General features: G+C 42.4%; 4 protein-coding genes across 5 annotated transcripts; 3 read left to right on the top strand and 1 right to left on the bottom strand.

Moving 5' to 3' along the window:
- Positions 1-332: 332 nt before the first annotated feature.
- gjb7 (gap junction protein beta 7) lies at positions 333-2173 on the bottom strand. Its single transcript, XM_084699516.1, has 3 exons — positions 2060-2173; positions 1818-1968; positions 333-1307 (listed from the first exon to the last, which is right to left on the bottom strand). The coding sequence occupies exon 3, from the start codon at positions 1284-1286 to the stop codon at positions 504-506; it is 783 nt and encodes a 260-aa protein (XP_084555642.1). The 5' UTR covers positions 1287-1307; positions 1818-1968; positions 2060-2173; the 3' UTR covers positions 333-503.
- A 422-nt stretch (positions 2174-2595) lies between these two features.
- Positions 2596-3218, top strand: smim8 (small integral membrane protein 8). The gene is made up of 2 exons (XM_084700262.1): positions 2596-2865; positions 2972-3218. The coding sequence occupies exons 1-2, from the start codon at positions 2743-2745 to the stop codon at positions 3128-3130; spliced, it is 282 nt and encodes a 93-aa protein (XP_084556388.1). The 5' UTR covers positions 2596-2742; the 3' UTR covers positions 3131-3218.
- A 137-nt stretch (positions 3219-3355) lies between these two features.
- Positions 3356-5075, top strand: LOC146287500 (uncharacterized protein C6orf163 homolog). Of its 2 annotated transcripts, XM_084700260.1 has the most exons (5): positions 3356-3664; positions 3745-3839; positions 3998-4102; positions 4354-4556; positions 4659-5075. In XM_084700260.1, exons 1-5 carry the CDS (start codon positions 3475-3477, stop codon positions 5056-5058), a joined length of 993 nt encoding a protein of 330 aa, XP_084556386.1. In that variant the 5' UTR covers positions 3356-3474; the 3' UTR covers positions 5059-5075. The 2 variants fall into 2 exon arrangements, with proteins under 2 accessions (XP_084556386.1, XP_084556387.1); XM_084700261.1 differs by lacking the exon at positions 3356-3664 and having other exon boundaries at positions 3708-3839.
- A 405-nt stretch (positions 5076-5480) lies between these two features.
- On the top strand, positions 5481-17429 carry LOC146287499 (uncharacterized). Its single transcript, XM_084700410.1, has 23 exons — positions 5481-5716; positions 6014-6088; positions 6182-6305; positions 6389-6491; positions 7145-7258; positions 7362-7478; positions 8355-8515; positions 8623-8769; positions 8921-9023; positions 9105-9233; positions 9332-9517; positions 9612-9868; positions 9965-11017; positions 11555-11654; positions 11970-12077; positions 12400-13854; positions 14135-14257; positions 14343-14471; positions 14552-14744; positions 14904-15028; positions 15108-15298; positions 15500-15633; positions 15727-17429. Exons 1-23 carry the CDS (start codon positions 5698-5700, stop codon positions 15957-15959), a joined length of 5379 nt encoding a protein of 1792 aa, XP_084556536.1. The 5' UTR covers positions 5481-5697; the 3' UTR covers positions 15960-17429.
- The last annotated feature ends 163 nt before the right edge of the window (positions 17430-17592 follow it).

Here is a 17592-nt window from a genome sequence, read left to right as displayed (position 1 = left end):
TGTATTTATGAAGCTTCCCATCACATTTTGCCTCCTGCAAACCAAATTAGAAACTTAGATAAAAAGCTCATGGCACATGCTGCCATGTTAAAAATAAAAAATAAATGGTATCCCTATGGGACAGGATTTAACAAAGTAGTCCCTCAAACTAATGGAATGTGATGTTGTGAGTAAAGTTTCTGATTTATTTTGTTAAACATGCCTTGTAAATTTCCAGGCATAGACAAATGTGTGTGTGTGTGTGTGTATAGTTAATTTTTTAAGCACTTACTGCCACCAGCAGTGATAAGTTAATTGAGATAAACTGAAACTTTATTACAAGTTTTTGTGTAAGTGTTTTATTACATTCAGTCATTACATTGTTGGCTTTAAATAAAAAAATGAAATTTGTGGGAATGATAAATAGAATGGTAGTCTTTAATGTACATTAAATGAAAATCTGTCTTAAAGAAGCATATAGCCCAGTAGATGTCCCAACATCAAATATTAACGGATAATACAATTTATGCGTCTGCTGTGGTTGGTGGACATTGAGTAGTGACTTTACTTTGCAGAATATCTTTATTTGGGAAAGTCTGGACTTGATGAGTTGATGAGTTATTAATGATATTTGAATGGTAACGGTAATTCGCATCAACAGGAATGTATCGTTTGCTGAAACATTTCCAGCAGTGTTTAGATATAATGTACATCATTTCTGCAATATTCAATACAATGCACAGAATCGATGTGCAGCCCATAATGTAAAGAAATACTTTTTTCTCGGTTGCTTTGGAGATGTAGCAGTCCACAGTGTTGGGACAAGGGTCCTCACTGCAGCGGAGCAAACGGGGAACATCAAAGCCGCTGTACAGGAAGTAGAAGGCCAATAGGGACCCCACCTCAAAAGTTGTCTTAAAGATGAGGCTGACAATGTAGGTGCACAGTAGGCCTCCATCAATCCTCCCTTTATCCTCGTATAGCTTCCTTTTATACTTGCTCTCCCTGTACTCGCGGTAGGCCACATGTAGAGCGACTAACAGAGAGGGAGTCGACACCATGATGAGCTGGAGTGCCCATAGTCTTATCTGGGAGATGGGATAGAAGTGGTCGAAACATACGTTCTCACAACCAGGTTGGTGAGTGTTGCAGACAAAGTCTTTGTTCTCATCCTTCCACACCTGCTCTGCTGCAGCAACATACACCAGGATGCGGAAGATGAACAGAACGGAGAGCCAGATCCGCCCAATGACTGTGGAGTACTTATTTACCCCACTCAGGACGTTTTCCAAAAAACCCCAGTTCATCTTTTCTTTGACGTAATAAACCTGTAAATGCGGGAATACGGCCAAGGCCATGGAAATGAGTCATAAAACATTGTCTTTGTGAGTCGTTTCTAACATGTAGGCCTATTATATTATAGCAATATGTAGGCTATACAGAGAAAACAAACATTTGTTAGTCAAACTGCAATGTAGCTTCCCCATTCAATTTGCATCCCGGTGATTTCCTGGTGTTGAAATTATCACTCAATATAGCCTTCCTTCATTGGCTCTGGTAACGGCTGCAGTATTAACTGTAAACCATATATAATTTAACAGTCCTACTTCTCTGTGACGGAGACGTTTCACACCCACTGACAACCATTTGTCTTTTAGTTATTATAACGAATATATATGTTCTCTCTACGAGGATTACTTTTACATCAAAAACCGTGAAATATCCAATGATTTAAGGAAGGAAGAATGAAGTGCGTGTCCAATTTAAAAATTGGGCGCAACAAACAACTTGAAATCTTAACCAATTTAACAATGTGAAAAGGCAGGATGAAAACTCACCAATCGAAAAGCGGATTATTGTTCTCTTTTTGTGAACAGAAGGTAAAGAGTGGTTCTGTATCTTTAGGAACACCTGATAGCCGAAACCTCCGGGCCCGTGGGTGCAGAGAGCTTGCCACACCTTCTGCAACCAGGTGGACAGGTTGACTGGCTGTTTACAGAAAATAATTATATTCATGAAGATATCAAATTACATTTGTTGCGATGATTTGTTGTTTGATGTGTGCACAAGATTTACTCACATCGAGATGCAATATCTGAGCCCTATTTAAAATAGCGAAAAACAAATTTGGTGTTTGTTTCCTCAAAATCAAAAGGCTTCCTTACTTCCAACAAGCGGTTGGAGGGTAAGTTGTCACTATGGACACACACTAAACAAAAAGACTAGGTCAACAGTTTAGTGTTTGATGAAAGAACAGAACGATGTGTTAAATAGAATCATTCCAAGTGATGGAGGCGTGTCATGCAAGTTTAATGAGAATTTGAGGTAGGCCTATTAAATGACGCAGCAAGTAGCCTGTTAATAATACATTTGAAGGCATGAACTTCGTCTCTTCAGTGTATTTGTTATAATAAAATTAACAAATATATTATTATTTTAATATAAAGCTATCGCTTGCTCTTACACGTTGCTGACTATTTCAACAGGCCTACTCTGTTTTGAATATTTTTCACGCGTCTGTCTTTCTTTATTTATTTTATTTCTCCAACCATCGGGTGGCGCTATCCATAATTCTTTAGATACTCTGTTTTAGCCGTTATTCTTTTCACAGTTGTTGATTGTTTTGACTTTGACATCACGACGCAAAGTAGCCTAGCTCATGTATACGACATTGTCCAGCATGTCTTTAAAGACTCTTTGCTATCTTTATTGAGGATTTTAAATACTTTCAAATCGAACGTTTGGAAAGACTGACATTGGAAAATGTCGTCTCCAGAATCGGGAAGTGGAAAGGAGGCTGCTGAAGGCTACAAGACCCCCGGACTCAGAGGGGCGAAGACAACCACGCTTTTCCGAGCTGTCAACCCTGAGTTATTCATCAAACCGGTAACGGCTCATTAAATCTCAGAACTAGATTGGTAAACAGCAAGTGTATTAAAAGTGAGTAGTGCTGTGTGAAATGTATTTAAATCTTTCACTTATGTTTTTGCAGAACAAACCTATGATGGCTTTTGGGCTTGTGACAATCACCTTGTGCGTGGGGTATCTGGGTTACCTGCACGCGATCAAAGAGAACGACCAACAGTTGTATGAAGCCGTCGACAGTGAAGGAGACCGATACATGAGGAGAAAGACTTCTAAATGGGACTGATGTAGGCTATCTAAATATTATTATAATATGCGCGAAAATTACTTTTGTTTTAAGAAAGTAAGTGGATGATTAAAACATGTCAATTTTTTTTGTTGTCTTTTTACTATTGGAGAATGTGTAAAGTTGGGTTATGGGAAATAGCGTCAATGCGAAAGTGGCGTTCTAAACGACATCACAAAAGAACTGCTTTTGCTAGTAGCACGCAACTTGAAAGTGTAAACTTTATTTTATTATTTAAAGAAAGCTAAGCCTCAGGTTTGATAGTCAGGTTGTAGCTTGTAAGACAAGATCTTACCCCTTGGGGCGAGGCATTATTCGGTTAATTGTGATTGTTGGCCCTTGAAATGAACCGACTCAAAGAACACGAACAGCCCAAATTGGGATCCAAAAGACAATCACGAAATCCATCCTCTGTGCTACAACCATGCAATAAACATCCCGCAACAAAACAACAACCGACGCAGCGAGCTCTCCTATCCTATGAAGGCACTATGATAAACCTGAAAAAGTTCAGTACGCACTCCAACATTGTTGGTATGTATGTCGATGAGATTGAGGATATTGCGAAGCTATAATAATGAATGGAAAAGTAATCTTCAATTACCAAATTACAGATATAGGAGAAAGCATACATCAGTATTACGTCACAACATTTCAGAAAGAGAAGGATGAGTGTATTCAAGCTGCCACAGAGGAAGCCTGGACCAAGGTAAACTCACATTACACAGTAGGCCAACATGGCACATGTGTTCCAAACATGTAGTCGTCTGTTTGATTCTTTCCAACTTCCAGGTGTAAACATTATCTTAATGAGAACATTACCCAGTCAGAATGTATTGCGCTTATTGAGATGTCAAAAATGTTCAGGCAGATCTGGAGATAGAGAAAATGGTGTTACAGACAATTAAATTTGCCAGGAAGGAGAGAGAGGTCTTGAAAAAGAGAGCTGAAAAGGCATGTGCTTATATACAGGTAGGTTGAGACTCAAAATTACAATCTACAAGATATGCAAATGAAAATAACTAATTTAGTGTCCACAAGATTATCATACGTTTTAATAAAAACTAGTCTACTGTGGTTTCCATCGGTTTCTATTTTTTATTAGGGAAGATATGTTTAGGATGATCAACTGACTGTTTCTTATTTTTAGTATAGATCATAAAACAAATGTTTTTCTTCATCTTCTTCCAACTGTGCATGATGATTTAACCGTCATCATGCAGGTGACTTTGGCTGAATATGACATGAGAGTAAAAAGAAAGGTAATGTCTGACATTGAGAAACTGCGCAAGCATAATGAGGAGAGGTATTCTCAGGAGATCCATGCGGCAGTTGAGAAGATTGCCCATCGAAAAGCTAGCAGTGAAGTTCTGGCTAAAAGAAAGAACCAAAATTTAAACACACAAACTGCCACAATCCTTGAGAGGTCAGTTGTCACACAAGGTCAATCAGTCTGTTTTCAAATCAGGTTCTGGTGTTCCTGGGCCTTGTAACTGTCCATGATCACTCTCTTTTGATGACTCTCAAGGGACTTTATGCTACAACCACAGCATGCCAAGACTGTTGCCAACCAAAAGAAGGATGAAATTCTGGAAAAGGTGAAAGCAGTGATGGCATGCAGCATAGCTTGCAACATTGAGAAAACACAAAAGGAGGAGCAGAAAATTGCTCAGCAGAACTTAAATATGGTGGAAAAGAAATACAAGGCAGAGCTGACGGCTCTAACGGAGAGGACACGAGAGCTGGAAGCTATTGTGGACAAGACTGCTCAAGATCTGCAAACTGCCATCGCAGATAAGCAGGTTTATGTGGATGACCTGGAGGAGACCAGAGCAGCATTTCTGAATTTCATCAATCTTCAATTCAAAGACTTAAAGCCTGATCAAGCTGCCTTCATACTCCCACCCAAGAAAACTGACAGGAAGTGAGTGAAGACTTGGAATAAATCAATCCATGTAATTGCATTAAATGTAGCTTTTTCTATGTATATAGCTTTCACAAAATCTACAAGTATCATAAGCGACCATAGACATATTTAGTCTCAGATTGTTTACTATCAGTGTCCAAGTTTTACTGTTGTATTGTACACCATGAAAGGGTTTTCGTTTGAATATATTGGAATTATATGGTGAGAAAAATCTAAACCCAGAACCAGTATTTTTTTTTTTAAGTGTACTTTTTATTACTCAAGTGAAGGAGGCCTTTGACGTAATAGAAAATTCTTTATTTTGTTATGGACAATATAAATAATTTCAAGACACTTCTTAAACAGGTAGGCGTTCACCCATGTCTGTCACGTCCTTAGTCGTTTTCCCCGCCCTCTTCGATATTATAAATGAGGTCTCCGCGAATAGTTGAATGGATCTGCTCAGCCGTGTGATGCTCTTCGGAATGGATACAACATGGCGGAAAGATGTGATCGGCTGTCCCACGTCTCGTTTCTTAACCACACCATACTAGAGACATGTTCTGGGGCTAGATTCTGTTTGGCAACACGAAGGGATTCTTTCCAAATTGCTTGTTGTTTTTCGACTGAAAAAGGAAAGATCGAGAGCTGAGATCCCAGGATGAGCCGCAACGCAACAGGTAAGACAAGTGCAGCGCGTGTTAGAAATTGAACAATTTTTCAGTGTTGTAAATTCTGTCTCGTGCTGCCTAATTAGTTTCTCTGCATATGCAGCGTGAATTAATCTCAGAACTTGCAACCATTCATATGCAACATCGGCTTGTTCTAGTGACTAGAGGTGCAGAAGGAAATTGAAGAATCAAATGTTCGGACCGGTTTCTCCAGTAGATGGGGGGGGGGGGGGGGGACTTGAAATAGTTCTCACATTTCAGGCATGTTTTTTATGTAAATAGTCGTTTCCCACAACATTCTTTCAGAATTCCAAGGGTCCTCGCCCTCCTTACCGTTGCCTGGTGATCATGTGTTGAACTCGGGAGCTGTTGTGTACCCTGGTAAAACTACCACACTTCAATTTGAATTCAGAATCACAAAAGTGCCACTTTACTACGACATGGTCAATCAAGTCTCTTTTCTGCTTTTGACAGGTGCCTTTGACCAACATGGATGTCCTTTAGTCATATTCCCAGTGGATGCTCATGGCAAATTAACATCAGAAATAACCAAAGAAGAAGTGGTGGACTTCATAAACTACTTTCTTTGTTTGCACAAGTATGTAATGGTATACATTAAAAAAAGAATTGCACCGTTGAACTTGATGTCTAGCCCTCCTAATTGTACCTTGTCATTAATAGCAAAAAACAGGAGAAGGAAAGCTTGGTTGCACTCGTGGCTGATTTAAGACAAGCCTCTCCAACCACTGCAAGGTTTATCGCTGATGCACTGCGTCTACTTGAGGTAACTATTCTCTGATGTAGAGTTTGTCTATTAAGAATTTAATTCAACCATTATGTGAGAACAATTCAGCTGTTTCTGAAATGTATTACTCAGTTGGTTGGCAATAGAATAAGAGTTTAAAGTTACAAGAAATAGATTTGAATTCAAACATGTTATTTTTGCTTAACCCCATGATTGTTCTTCATGCCAGGACTAATGTTATTATGTAACTTGATTTGACCAAGTCCTCATGTCTGGGGTGGGTCATCTGGACACAATGCAAAGTGCGTCACTTCCTTGACGGGTTGTCAGACTGGAATTCTTCTTGAGGCCAAACTATGGAGAGGTGGTGGGAGGGAATCACATGCGTGCTGGATCAGATGGTCTTTGTTACAGACAAGCTCCAGTAAAATTACATTGAGTTTCTTAGGTGTTCCTATTCCTTTACGCATCCATGTACACAATTCGGATTGAAGAATCCACAGAATCCTTTAATATTGATTTTAGGTTATATATTAAAAAATAAACATCACTTCAGGTGACAGTGAATCTGACTTTTATTTTTATCAATACTCACAAATAGAACTCAAGTTGATTAATGTTTTTTATTTTACAAATGCAGACTTTTGAGGGTTTTCAGTGGTTAAATCGCAGCCGTTTCTCTTCTCTCTTAGCTGCACAGCAGGACGGTTCACACTGTGTACATAGTTCAACCAAAAAAGAAGGACGTCTTCAAACTGTTGTCCAAACTGCTGATGCCATCCAAGGATCACATGGCTCCCTTCAAGGTACAAAAGGAAACAAATTACAATAATTGGTTTGAATTGACATTAAACCCAATGTAACATTTCTCATACAGCCCAGAGTATGTAATGATCTTCTTACCAACAGAGAGTTCTGCTAAAGGAAGTCTTTGAACTTTCCAACTACATCGACAGAAGCCAGTTGACTGCATCTTTAGGAGGCTACCTTGTTTACTGTCACCAAAGTTGGGTTACGTTCATTAAGGTATAACATACTTTTTATTTTTATTTTTTACAGACATTAATTCACTGAATTACATTGTCACTGACACTGTCTTTTAGAATGAATGCTTCCAAGACAATGCTCGTCTTTGTATCCAGGAATGCATTTATGCTATGTTACTGTCATCGGGTTTGGGTGTGCACATGCATATTTACAACTGGAGCAGTTCTAATGTAAAGCTACAGTAGTTTGATCTTCGGAGAAGGAGAGTAGTGTTTGCTGCTGGGGGCTTGGCAAGTAGATTAGCAGAGGTCTCATGATAGGTCTTAACACACGCCAGCATTGTCCTCGTCGATGCTAGATGGAGACCTCAGAAGTTGATTATTCTGCTCATCTGACGGTTGAAATGCATTAGAACGGCTCTCTCTCAAACGGTCGCCCTCCTAATCTTGCTCTTGAAAACATTCACTTCAGTTAATTAATCTCTGTAAAAACTGTGTCATCGGAAGAGAGACATTTCATTTGTGATCCATTCATGAGTTTCAGTGACGTGGCCCAAGAGCTATTGTTTGTTACCTTGGTGAAGGCTGCACAAATGCAGAGGGCAATCAGCTGACCTCATTAGCAAATGAAAGGCAGCCCTACTCACTAGTTGATCATATTCAGTCGTATGGGCATTCATCCATGTTGATGGTTAATCTGTGTGAACAGCCTTTTTTTGGACCTGGTTTGCCAGATGCTAATATGAATGTGCTTTAAAAAAACTGTTGGCAAAGCCTTAGTTTGAAAGGTATACATCTGTTGTGTAATTTTTTGGCACAAGTGCAGCCTTTACAGGGTTTTGTTGTGAATGGTGTAATAATCTCATTTGCATTCAGTTTTAATCTAACCTTTCTATTTGGGCTTTTGAAATTGCAGGAGATTGATGCTTTTGTCCAGGAGTTCCTTCTGGTGGTGCAAAAACTCCCTTCCTGCATCTCTACCCTGCAAAGCCTCTCCAGACAGCTTGTACCCTCTACATTCGATGAGCTGACAGAATTCTGTTCCACCAACGAGGCAACGTTTCAGCATCTGAGAAGGTAGAGGTGGTCCGTCATTAGTTTGATCAAACATGCGCTTTCCTCTTGGACCACACAGTTTTTATATAGAAAATTAAGAGTTTTCCTTAACTGTTCTGTGATTTCAGGGAGTTAGGCCTGGATGAGTTGCTAAGGCGTTGTGAGTGTGTGGTGGAGAAACTGCGCTACCCTGAAAATGATCCCTGCTATCAAGCCATGGCTGGGACCGCACTCTTCACACACACTGCCTTTGACATGCTACAGAACTACAGCCGGTACTGGGTTAAAAATCACCAACTCTAAAACGTGCTCTCTAATCCTTTATTCTAGCCCTGAGCACTGCACAAATATTGTCCTGTTTCACGAAAGCTTTCTACAACGAGTCTTCCCTGTGCATTCATGTTCTGTCGCTTTCTTTTTTGAAAGGATAACCACCGCTGTGGAGAAAATAGAGTTGCTGTGGCAACAGGCTTTTTCTAAGGCCCACGTGCAGCTGCGGGTCTTCCAACTCTGCCAACAGGCTCAGCAGGTAGGTCACTAGATGTCAGTTTCTTCTGTTTCTCGTCCTTTTTGTATCATTTCCTTTTGTTAACATTTCCTCACCTTACAGATCACCCAACAGATGATAAGCCTTCAGGAGGAAAAACTCCAGCCTTACAGAATAGAGATTGCCAAAGACTCCAGAAAAGCTGAGATGTTGACATCAGTGTTTGAAACCTCCATCTATACCCCTGCAATGGTAGATATTCCGTTTTACTTCTCGACTGTGAGAAACACAGTCTAAGCAGTGTTATTGTCTAGAAGGGAACCTTCATAGTGGTGTGCTGTCGTTGCCAGGCACTGGTACGCTGTGCAGAGGATGTGATTCATACGTTGGTCGAGTCATTGCCACCTGGTGATGCCCGGGGTAGTGAGCAGTGGGTGCAGGACCTGAACAGGCTGAAGGAAAACTTGCTCTCCTCTGTAGAACTCCCACATCAAACCCTAAGAGCGGTCTCAGACTTCTTCCATTACTACAACAAAGTAGGTGTTGTAAGTCACGGATGCCATTGATGGAGTTGTCTTGTTTACAAGTATGCTATATTTTTGGGGCTCAAATAAATCGATTACTCTGCAGTCCAGCAGCTGGTACAACATTGTCCTCCGTGAGAACTTTCTCCAAGACCTTCTGTGGGGTGTGAGCACTGATAGTCTCCAGGCGCTGCATCATCCTCAGGGTGTCAACGCTGGGGTCCCTGGACGGAGGCAGTCGCTCTGCCAATTCCTGGTGAAGAATCCCTCCCCAGATATGGCTGAGCTGGTGCAGTTGGCGCACCTTGCCAACGTCATCCCGGATGATTCACTTCAGAGCGTTGGGAAGCAGCTGTCACAACGGTGAATTTGATGTTTGTGAAGTCATACCAGCAATTGTTTCTTCTCGTGTTGAAGACTCTGGTTTTAACCTGTTCATTGTAAACCTAACCCTTCCAGGTGCATGACCCTTAGAAAACTTCTAACCGCTCCAGGAACTGTACCTATAAATGACCTACAGTTAGCCCTGCAGTGGCAGTATGAGTTTTTAAGGACAAACGATACACTTGGATTCCACACCGACCCAGCCTTAGACAGGAGGCCTGAGGACCTTCAGAATAGGCAGGGTGGAGCATCGGGCCTCCCTGGGAAATCTCATCCTAAATTGGACCAACAAGCCAAGGAGGCCTTGCACAGCCACGGCTCGTTCTCCAACCTCACCAAGGGGGCATCAGGAAAGACGCCAGCCCACCAGCCACCTCTGGGTGCTGAAGCTCAGGGTAGCGCCGTCCCTGGGGTGGGGTTTTCTACCGGCAAGCCTCCATCTCTCAGCTCGTTTGACTCGGGCTTCGACGGAGCAGGAAGCAGTCATCTGGAAGGTGGAGGAGGGAGGGAAGGATGGGATGGGCTGTCCAGGTTAACCAGCACCAGAGACTCCATCAGGCCCGTCAGCAGGCAGCCGCAGATCCACGAGGAGAACATCTCCAGTGTTTCTGACTCTGAGGATCGGGGGGAGGAGATTGACTTTGGGCATGTGGGGAACACCTCCAGGGCTAGCATCCAGATCATCCCCAAAGTGACAGTGGACTCCCTGAACTTTGAGATCCAGGTGAAGCGATCCGCCACCCTCCCCCAGAACCCCTGGTTGAGCCTCCCTACCGAGGACCTGGAGAAATCCTACACCGTCACCATCACGCAGAACCCACCAGCACAGCAGAACCCACCAGCACAGCAGAGAGACCCCAAAAGCCCGGCCTCCCTGGAGCGATCTCATCACTCCGACCGATCCAGCAGGTCTCGAGACCAGCCCACACAGACCGAGCTGCCAGAGGGTGGGGCTGAGCCTGACTTGAAGGAGCAGGAGAGCTTCGACGACCCGGGACTGAGCCCCATAAGGAAGCTCCTCTCCAGTACGATCACAGACGCCAGAGAGAGATCCCAATCGTCTACTGAGGGCGTCCCCACTCTCCTCTGGGATTCCTATGATTTCCACAACCAGGACACCTGTGAAAGGTAATTTACGTTTACATTACGTTTATTCATTTAGCAGACGCTTTTATCCAAAGCGACTTCCAAGAGCGAGCTTCACAAAAGTGCATATGTCAAGGATCAGGAACGAGAGGGCCCCAAAAACATTGTTGGGAGCCAAAACATGAAGCATACATTGTGAAATGCAAATAAGTGCCGATGGGAAGAAACATAAGAGCGCGAATGTAGCACAAATTCAAATTAAACAACATGAACTTCAAGAAGAGTAGTTACTGGCTGAAGTAATGCAACCGGTTAGCTTAATACACTGACAGCATTACTGGCTACTTATTTTGATATTGCCAGTGTTTTAATTCTCTGTCCTCCCAAGAAATGATTGTACACACTGTGGCCACCTTCCCAGAAGAGAGGAAGCTGTTATAGCTGCAAAGGGAGGACCAACTACATATCAATGCCTATGGATTTAGAATAAGATGTCATAAATGCTCCTGTAGGGGTAACATGTAGGTGTCCAAATACGTGTGTGTGTGTATATATTGATGTGTTTTTTTGGATAACCAGCCCAGTGAGTGAAGTCTCCATGAGAGACTGGGATCTGAAGGAGCAGGATGGTCTGAGGGAAGTGGAGGAGATCCTGGGCCGGGCAGCCGGGATACTGGAGGCAAGTTTACACTGTTATATTCACAGTGACATTTTATATTATTTAATTTACTTTGGGGGGAATCTTATTGTCAATTGTCTGTTTATGCCTTTTACTTGAAACAATAACTGTATCTTTATATTTCTACTTACTATGTTTATTATTGGACACCAACCTTCCAAAGCTAATTCCTTTTATGTGTAAACTTGGCAATAAACCGGATTCTGATTTGTTGCTCTCATACAACAGTGGTTTATGTTACTAAACACTTTCTCAACTTGCCAAGTTACCACAGTAATTGCCAGCTTGTTCCATGGTGTTTACTTGGTTCCACAGGAGGAAGAAAATGTGCTGGCACAAGAGGAGATGTTGGCTGTTCTGATGAAGACTGAAACCCCAAGCAAACAGTGGCCATTATGGAACAGTGCAGACCAGCTTAGTGTGGTATGTTGTGTTCCTTATTTATACAGTAGACCTTGTACTATTAAGCTGCTGGTTAGCCACAAACAATGATCCACTATTTGTACATTGCAAATTAGATTCAATGGATTTGATTTGGACTTTCCCTCAAAATTCTACACTGCATGACAAGCAACCGATTGTTTTTTCTCTTGAGGGTTATATGGCCTTCAATAAAAACATGTGGCTAAAACATGTTTTACTGTAGAACTAGTAAGTAATTAATAAATAAACTGATAAATGGTAATGAATGTCAAATGTTGCTGCTCTGTTTCAGGGAGGGTTAAATCAGTTCTTTTCTTTGCAGATGTCCTCTCGTGACTTGTGTGAGGCAGGTGTTCTTGGCCTTGAAGACGGTCTCGCTGTCAAAGGCACAGACAGTTTGTCGGAAAGTGCATCATTCAAGGTCACACGTGGACCCGTGGAGTCTGATGACTCCCTGACTGAGGCTGGGGGCGTGGCCTCTGGAAGCAGGGGGGGGCTTCTGAAAGAGCTGAGGGAACTACATGTCCTGGACGAGCTGATCATGGAGGAGAACGTCAAGATCCACAAGCTGAGACGGCACAAGGAGGAACGCCTCGACGAGAAGCCTGCGGAGTCCATGGTCCCTCGAAGGACGAGCAAGGAGAGGCAGATGTTCCAGTTGGAACTACAGAGGGAGAAGAAGGAGGTGGAAAGACTGGAGAGGAGCCTAGATAACGGTACCACGCGGTGTAAACTAAGAAAGCAGCCAAGCAGAACTAGGAAGGTTGTGAAATGCTCCGTGATGGAGAGGACTTCCAAACATGATTACCTGGAGGACAGTGCTCTCTGTGAAGAGCTTATCTCAGGCAGCAAGAGGCCCTGCACACAGGTCTTGACCAAAATGCTTCCAAACGTAAATGCATCCAACACTGATGCGGTCTCGTTTTCAGAGTCCGTCACCAAACAGTCTGTATTACGAGACTCTGTTTCACCCCTACATTCTCCTGGCATGTACACCAACTTTAGTATTGATGATTCCCTTGGCCATTTTGCGGTTTCTAGTTTGCAACAACCTGTCCTAGCCTCACAACAGACCACCCCCGGTTCTAAGGAGGAAGTTGGAATCCAGCCTCCAGGGTACGACGACGGCAAGCTAGATTCCAGATCCAGGGAAACAGTTGAAAGTCGCAAACCAGAGGATTCGTCAAAACCTGAACCAAAACAAGATTATGGTGCTTTTGATCCAGGTGGCATCTCTGATAACCCCCCTGTGCCTAAACCAAGGAAGACACAGCCTCCTGTTCATGACGCCTCAACAGAACCAGTTAACCTGATGGATCAGGGACCTGAACCACTTGGAACCCAAATGCTGGACACTTCCCCAATGCCTAAAGAGCGGAAAACCAAGCCTCCAGCCCCATGCGACGTTCACATTCTCAATCCTGACGTGAATGAGCACACCAATAACAATAACAACAACAAGCCCATCACAGATCAACAGTTAACATGCCCCGCCCCTCACAAGCCCAGATCACATGCCCCTCAAGACGATCCCGTAACATCCACACTCACCCAGGTTTCTTCTCAAGGCCTGCAGATACAGACCAACTCGCAAGTTTCCCAATACTCGGAAATTGAAGGTGTAGAATTATGTTTAAAAGTAAGTGAACCGCCTCCGGAAGTGTTCCCTGACTCATGGGAACCAGTAAGAGTTGAAGTACCTCAGAGGTGTGGGACTGGCTCAGGATCCTTCACAAGATCACTCCACCAGCCATTTATCCATATTGGCACCAGAGAGGTACGACCCTTACCTGTGACTTATAATTACCTGAGACTTTTTCAGCTCAGCATAGATGTAAATTATGTTCTGTGTACTTATGTTATGTTATGCCAGGTGCTTGCGTTGTCTTGTCTTAAGAATTTCAGGGCCCAGTCTGACCTTGTGTTGTTTTGTGTACCTGACAAATAAGACTTGAACTTGAAGGACTTGAACTTGTAGTTGTTACTAATAAACCTGAACTTTAAACTTGAGAACAAATTTAATAGGAATGGTTCCATTTTTTACCTTTCTCTTGCAGATGATGAATTATAAGACTCCTATCGTGCTGGATACAGGTTCTGGTTTGATGAAAGCTGGCTTTGCTGATCAGGACCTTCCATCTACAATTTTCCCAACAATTATTGGGCTGCCCAAGTATGAGGTAATCTATGTGGTTGATGAGAGTTGATACACACATACATGCTGTACTTGCATAATCTTAATTTATTTAAATTCTTTGCTTGCAGGAAATAATGAATGGCAACTTTGAACGGGAGACCTACATTGGACATGAAGCTCAACACATGAGAGGAGTTCTGACACTGAAGTACCCCATGAAAAATGGAATCATTAGCAACTGGGATGACATGGAAAAGGTTTGTTAGGTTTAAATGTCAGAAGACGCCACAGCACTCTGGTATGTGTTGACCTCACTGCTCGGATCTTCCGTTCTCAGATTTGGCACCACGCGTTCCAGCAGCTCGGTGTGGAGCCTGATGACCACCCTGTCCTTTTGACTGAGGCGGCCGTGAACCCTCGGGATAACCGGCAGCGCATGGTGGAGCTCATGTTTGAGAGCTTCAATGTTCCTCTCACCTACGTGGCCATGCAGGCAGTGCTAGCGCTCTATGCTGCAGGGAGATCAACGGGTAAAGTACCTGTAGTTGTATAGGTGAACCATAATATTTGTTTTAATAAACCATTAAAAGCTTGGATGAGAGGGGCAAGTGATTCAGGAATAGGTTATTCAGTTGTCTGTGTTCTGAATGGTAATATTGACAGTTATGAACTGAGCTCTGTTTTCATAGGTGTGGTGTTCGACTCTGGGGATGGAGTGAGTCATAGTGTGCCTGTGTTTGAGGGGTACTGCCTTCCCCATGCTGTTCAACGCTTCACCATGGCAGGATATGACGTCACAATGCATCTCAAAAAGGTATTTAATCGTCAAGTGAGCATTTTAAAGTGTGCGATCAGACGTGATTTCAACGTGTGCGGTTTTTCCTGTGTCTTAGCTCCTCCAGGAACAAGGGGTGTGCATGCGCACCTCTGCAGAGCTTGAGATAGTGCGGGAGATGAAGGAGAAGTGCTGCAGTGTGGCTGAAGACTATGAATCTGAGCTCGCGTGTGGGGGGTCTGCTAGCAGTGAGATGCATTACACCATGCCTGATGGCCAGGTCATCAGCCTTAGCACTGAGAGGTTCAGGTAACGGCCTGCACACTCACCCTAATGAGGACCACAATCTGGTTTTCTCCCTTGGAATGTCTGACCCCTGATACTACTTTTAAAGGGGCAGAAGCCAGTTTCTTCTTTTTTTTAAGTAAACGTTTAACTGCCCCTTTGGATACCACAAGAGGTCAGTTAAAGCTCTGGGAATATTAATGGCGACATTCTTCGTTCACACAGGGCACCGGAGATCCTGTTCAAGCCAGAGCTTATTGGACGTGACCATTATGGGATGCATGAGAGCATTTTCAAATCCATCCTCTGCTCTGACCTTGACCTACGGCGAAGTTTCCTGGGAAACATTGTTCTAGCAGGTATGCCAAGTTTGGCTAAGTTGGCGCAGAGTTCATGCTGAATCCCATGTCTCGTACATAAGGGTTTATAGGTTTCTCATTTCCTGTGTCCAGGTGGAAATACCTTGCTTGCAGGCTTGCCAGAGAGACTCCAGAAGGAAATCAGAGTCATGGTGCCCTCAGACTTGGGGGAGTGTGTGCGTGTGACCAGCCCCAAGGACAGAGATTTTTCTGTTTGGAGCGGAGGTGCGGTACTGGCCAATTTGCCCTCTTTTGCTTCTGCCTGGATCAGCCAAGAGGAGTATGAGGAATTTGGCCCCCAGATTGTCTTCAGGAAGTGCTTCTGACTGACTCGTATCCAGTGTTTGGACTCTACTTCTCACAAAGTGAAATATGTATGTCTAGCTGTGCCACATTTGGGATCAAAGCCTTTTAATATTTTTGTTCGTACATGTCTTGTTTGTGCACAACAAATCCTGGAGAATTTCTGAAGTATTTATATTTGCCACTATCTAACTAGTGTTAAAAGCTTACCTTAGTATAGTTCTCAGTGAGCTTTAGGTTAGTTTGACAATAATACTCAAATACATTTTGTATTCCCCCGTTTGTGCCACTTAAATCATTTTTGTGGAATAGGCACTTTTGCAGCACCTTTTTGGAAGTAGAATGTCTTTAAATAGTTTTATTCTTGATCAGTATGAAATAAGTTATTTGCATCTATTTTCCTCATTCTAAAGTAACCAATTTAGTTCTGTGGAACTGATGGAAACCCTAACAGTGTATATAGAGCTATTGAATATATTTGTCCGTCCAATGTACAATTTATATATAAATATGTCCCAGTTAGTTGGCTTACATTTAATCAGCCTAATTTGTCATTAGTGTCCTTGTCTTTTAAGTGTTAACTTGGTGTAAGGTGTCATTGTTTACACCAAGACTTGATCAAATCAAACCAGTGTGTTCGTAGTATCCCTCTTGATACGATGAAGAAGTCCTTTTAGGACTGTGTACCTTTTGTTGCGTGAATCCTCGACCTAAAGATCAGTGCTAGTAAGGGTTTGTTATACAAGTCAGAAACCACCAGGGACTGGTACATGAGAGGCTGGGTGTATTTATAAATGTTAAGATCTAATGCAGTTGTGGAATGTTAACTGTACATTTCATAATGAGTTTTAAAAGTTGACTGTAAATCAGTGCACACATGCTGGTTCATGTTTGATTTCCTTTCTCACAATGTATGGCTTCGAGTTTTGTGCTGCATGCTTTACGTAGTATTTTTTTGATTGTGTTGGACACATTATTTTCCTTAAGTCGTGATATTTGACACTGAGTTACTGTAGTGTTGTTGTGTATTGCTTCATTGAACATGTTTTGTACCTCAGGCCATACACCTTTTAATTACTTTGCCGTCATTTTGTAGTTGCATATACCAGCCACTCTATCCTGGGTACCTTCAGCATTTTGTTACTGCAGCATTTGGATAATCCCCATCTCTTTACAGCCCTGTAGTGTGATACCCATTGACAGTATTTGTTTAATGCACTGTTTTGCATGTGTGTTTTAGAAGTTTGAACTTTTGTATTTTTCTTTGCTACTCTAAAGACATGGGGAGCTAAATCTCAGGTTTCAAAAGTCTGCATGTAATCCCTGTGGGAAGTTCAAATGGCCTTGTGTAAGGGCCCAAACTAGCAAATGTGCAGTGTTGGCCTTTTGATGATTTTGTAGTGAAGGATTTGAACCAAAAAGAATGCTGTTCTGAAGTCTTGACACCTAACCAAGTTATGTCTTTTTTTATAATAAATATTTTATCCAACTCCTACTTTGGCAGTGTGCATATTATTTTCAACATCAAGCCAGGCTTGTTACTTTAGTTGGTGGCATGATCTCTTCTTCCTCTCATTTTACTGTTTGTGGAAAAAGAAAAGTAGGATACCGTAATTCATTTTTTTGAAAGATGGAAAAAGTAGGATTTTTTTTTTT

Source organism: Hypomesus nipponensis, chromosome 6 (assembly GCF_054491055.1).
Source record: "Hypomesus nipponensis isolate SF chromosome 6, ASM5449105v1, whole genome shotgun sequence".
Taxonomy (NCBI): Eukaryota; Metazoa; Chordata; class Actinopteri; order Osmeriformes; family Osmeridae; genus Hypomesus; species Hypomesus nipponensis.
Note: the sequence above shows the minus strand (reverse complement) of the source record. Positions and strands in the feature narration are given on the sequence as shown.

Excerpts from the sequence above, each read along its gene's own strand:
- LOC146287499 (XM_084700410.1), top strand. Across the intron at positions 9,518-9,611 it reads TCTTCCATTACTACAACAAA|TCCAGCAGCTGGTACAACAT; the intron begins GTAGGTGTTGTA and ends ATTACTCTGCAG. Across the intron at positions 14,472-14,551 it reads ACTGGGATGACATGGAAAAG|ATTTGGCACCACGCGTTCCA; the intron begins GTTTGTTAGGTT and ends TTCCGTTCTCAG.
- smim8 (XM_084700262.1), top strand. The coding sequence starts at position 2,743 with ATGTCGTCTCCAGAATCGGGAAGTGGAAAGGAGGCTGCTGAAGGCTAC. Across the intron at positions 2,866-2,971 it reads CTGAGTTATTCATCAAACCG|AACAAACCTATGATGGCTTT; the intron begins GTAACGGCTCAT and ends ATGTTTTTGCAG.
- LOC146287500 (XM_084700260.1), top strand. The coding sequence starts at position 3,475 with ATGAACCGACTCAAAGAACACGAACAGCCCAAATTGGGATCCAAAAGA. Across the intron at positions 3,840-3,997 it reads CAGAGGAAGCCTGGACCAAG|GCAGATCTGGAGATAGAGAA; the intron begins GTAAACTCACAT and ends AAAAATGTTCAG. Across the intron at positions 4,103-4,353 it reads AGGCATGTGCTTATATACAG|GTGACTTTGGCTGAATATGA; the intron begins GTAGGTTGAGAC and ends GTCATCATGCAG.
- gjb7 (XM_084699516.1), bottom strand. The coding sequence starts at position 1,286 with ATGAACTGGGGTTTTTTGGAAAACGTCCTGAGTGGGGTAAATAAGTAC.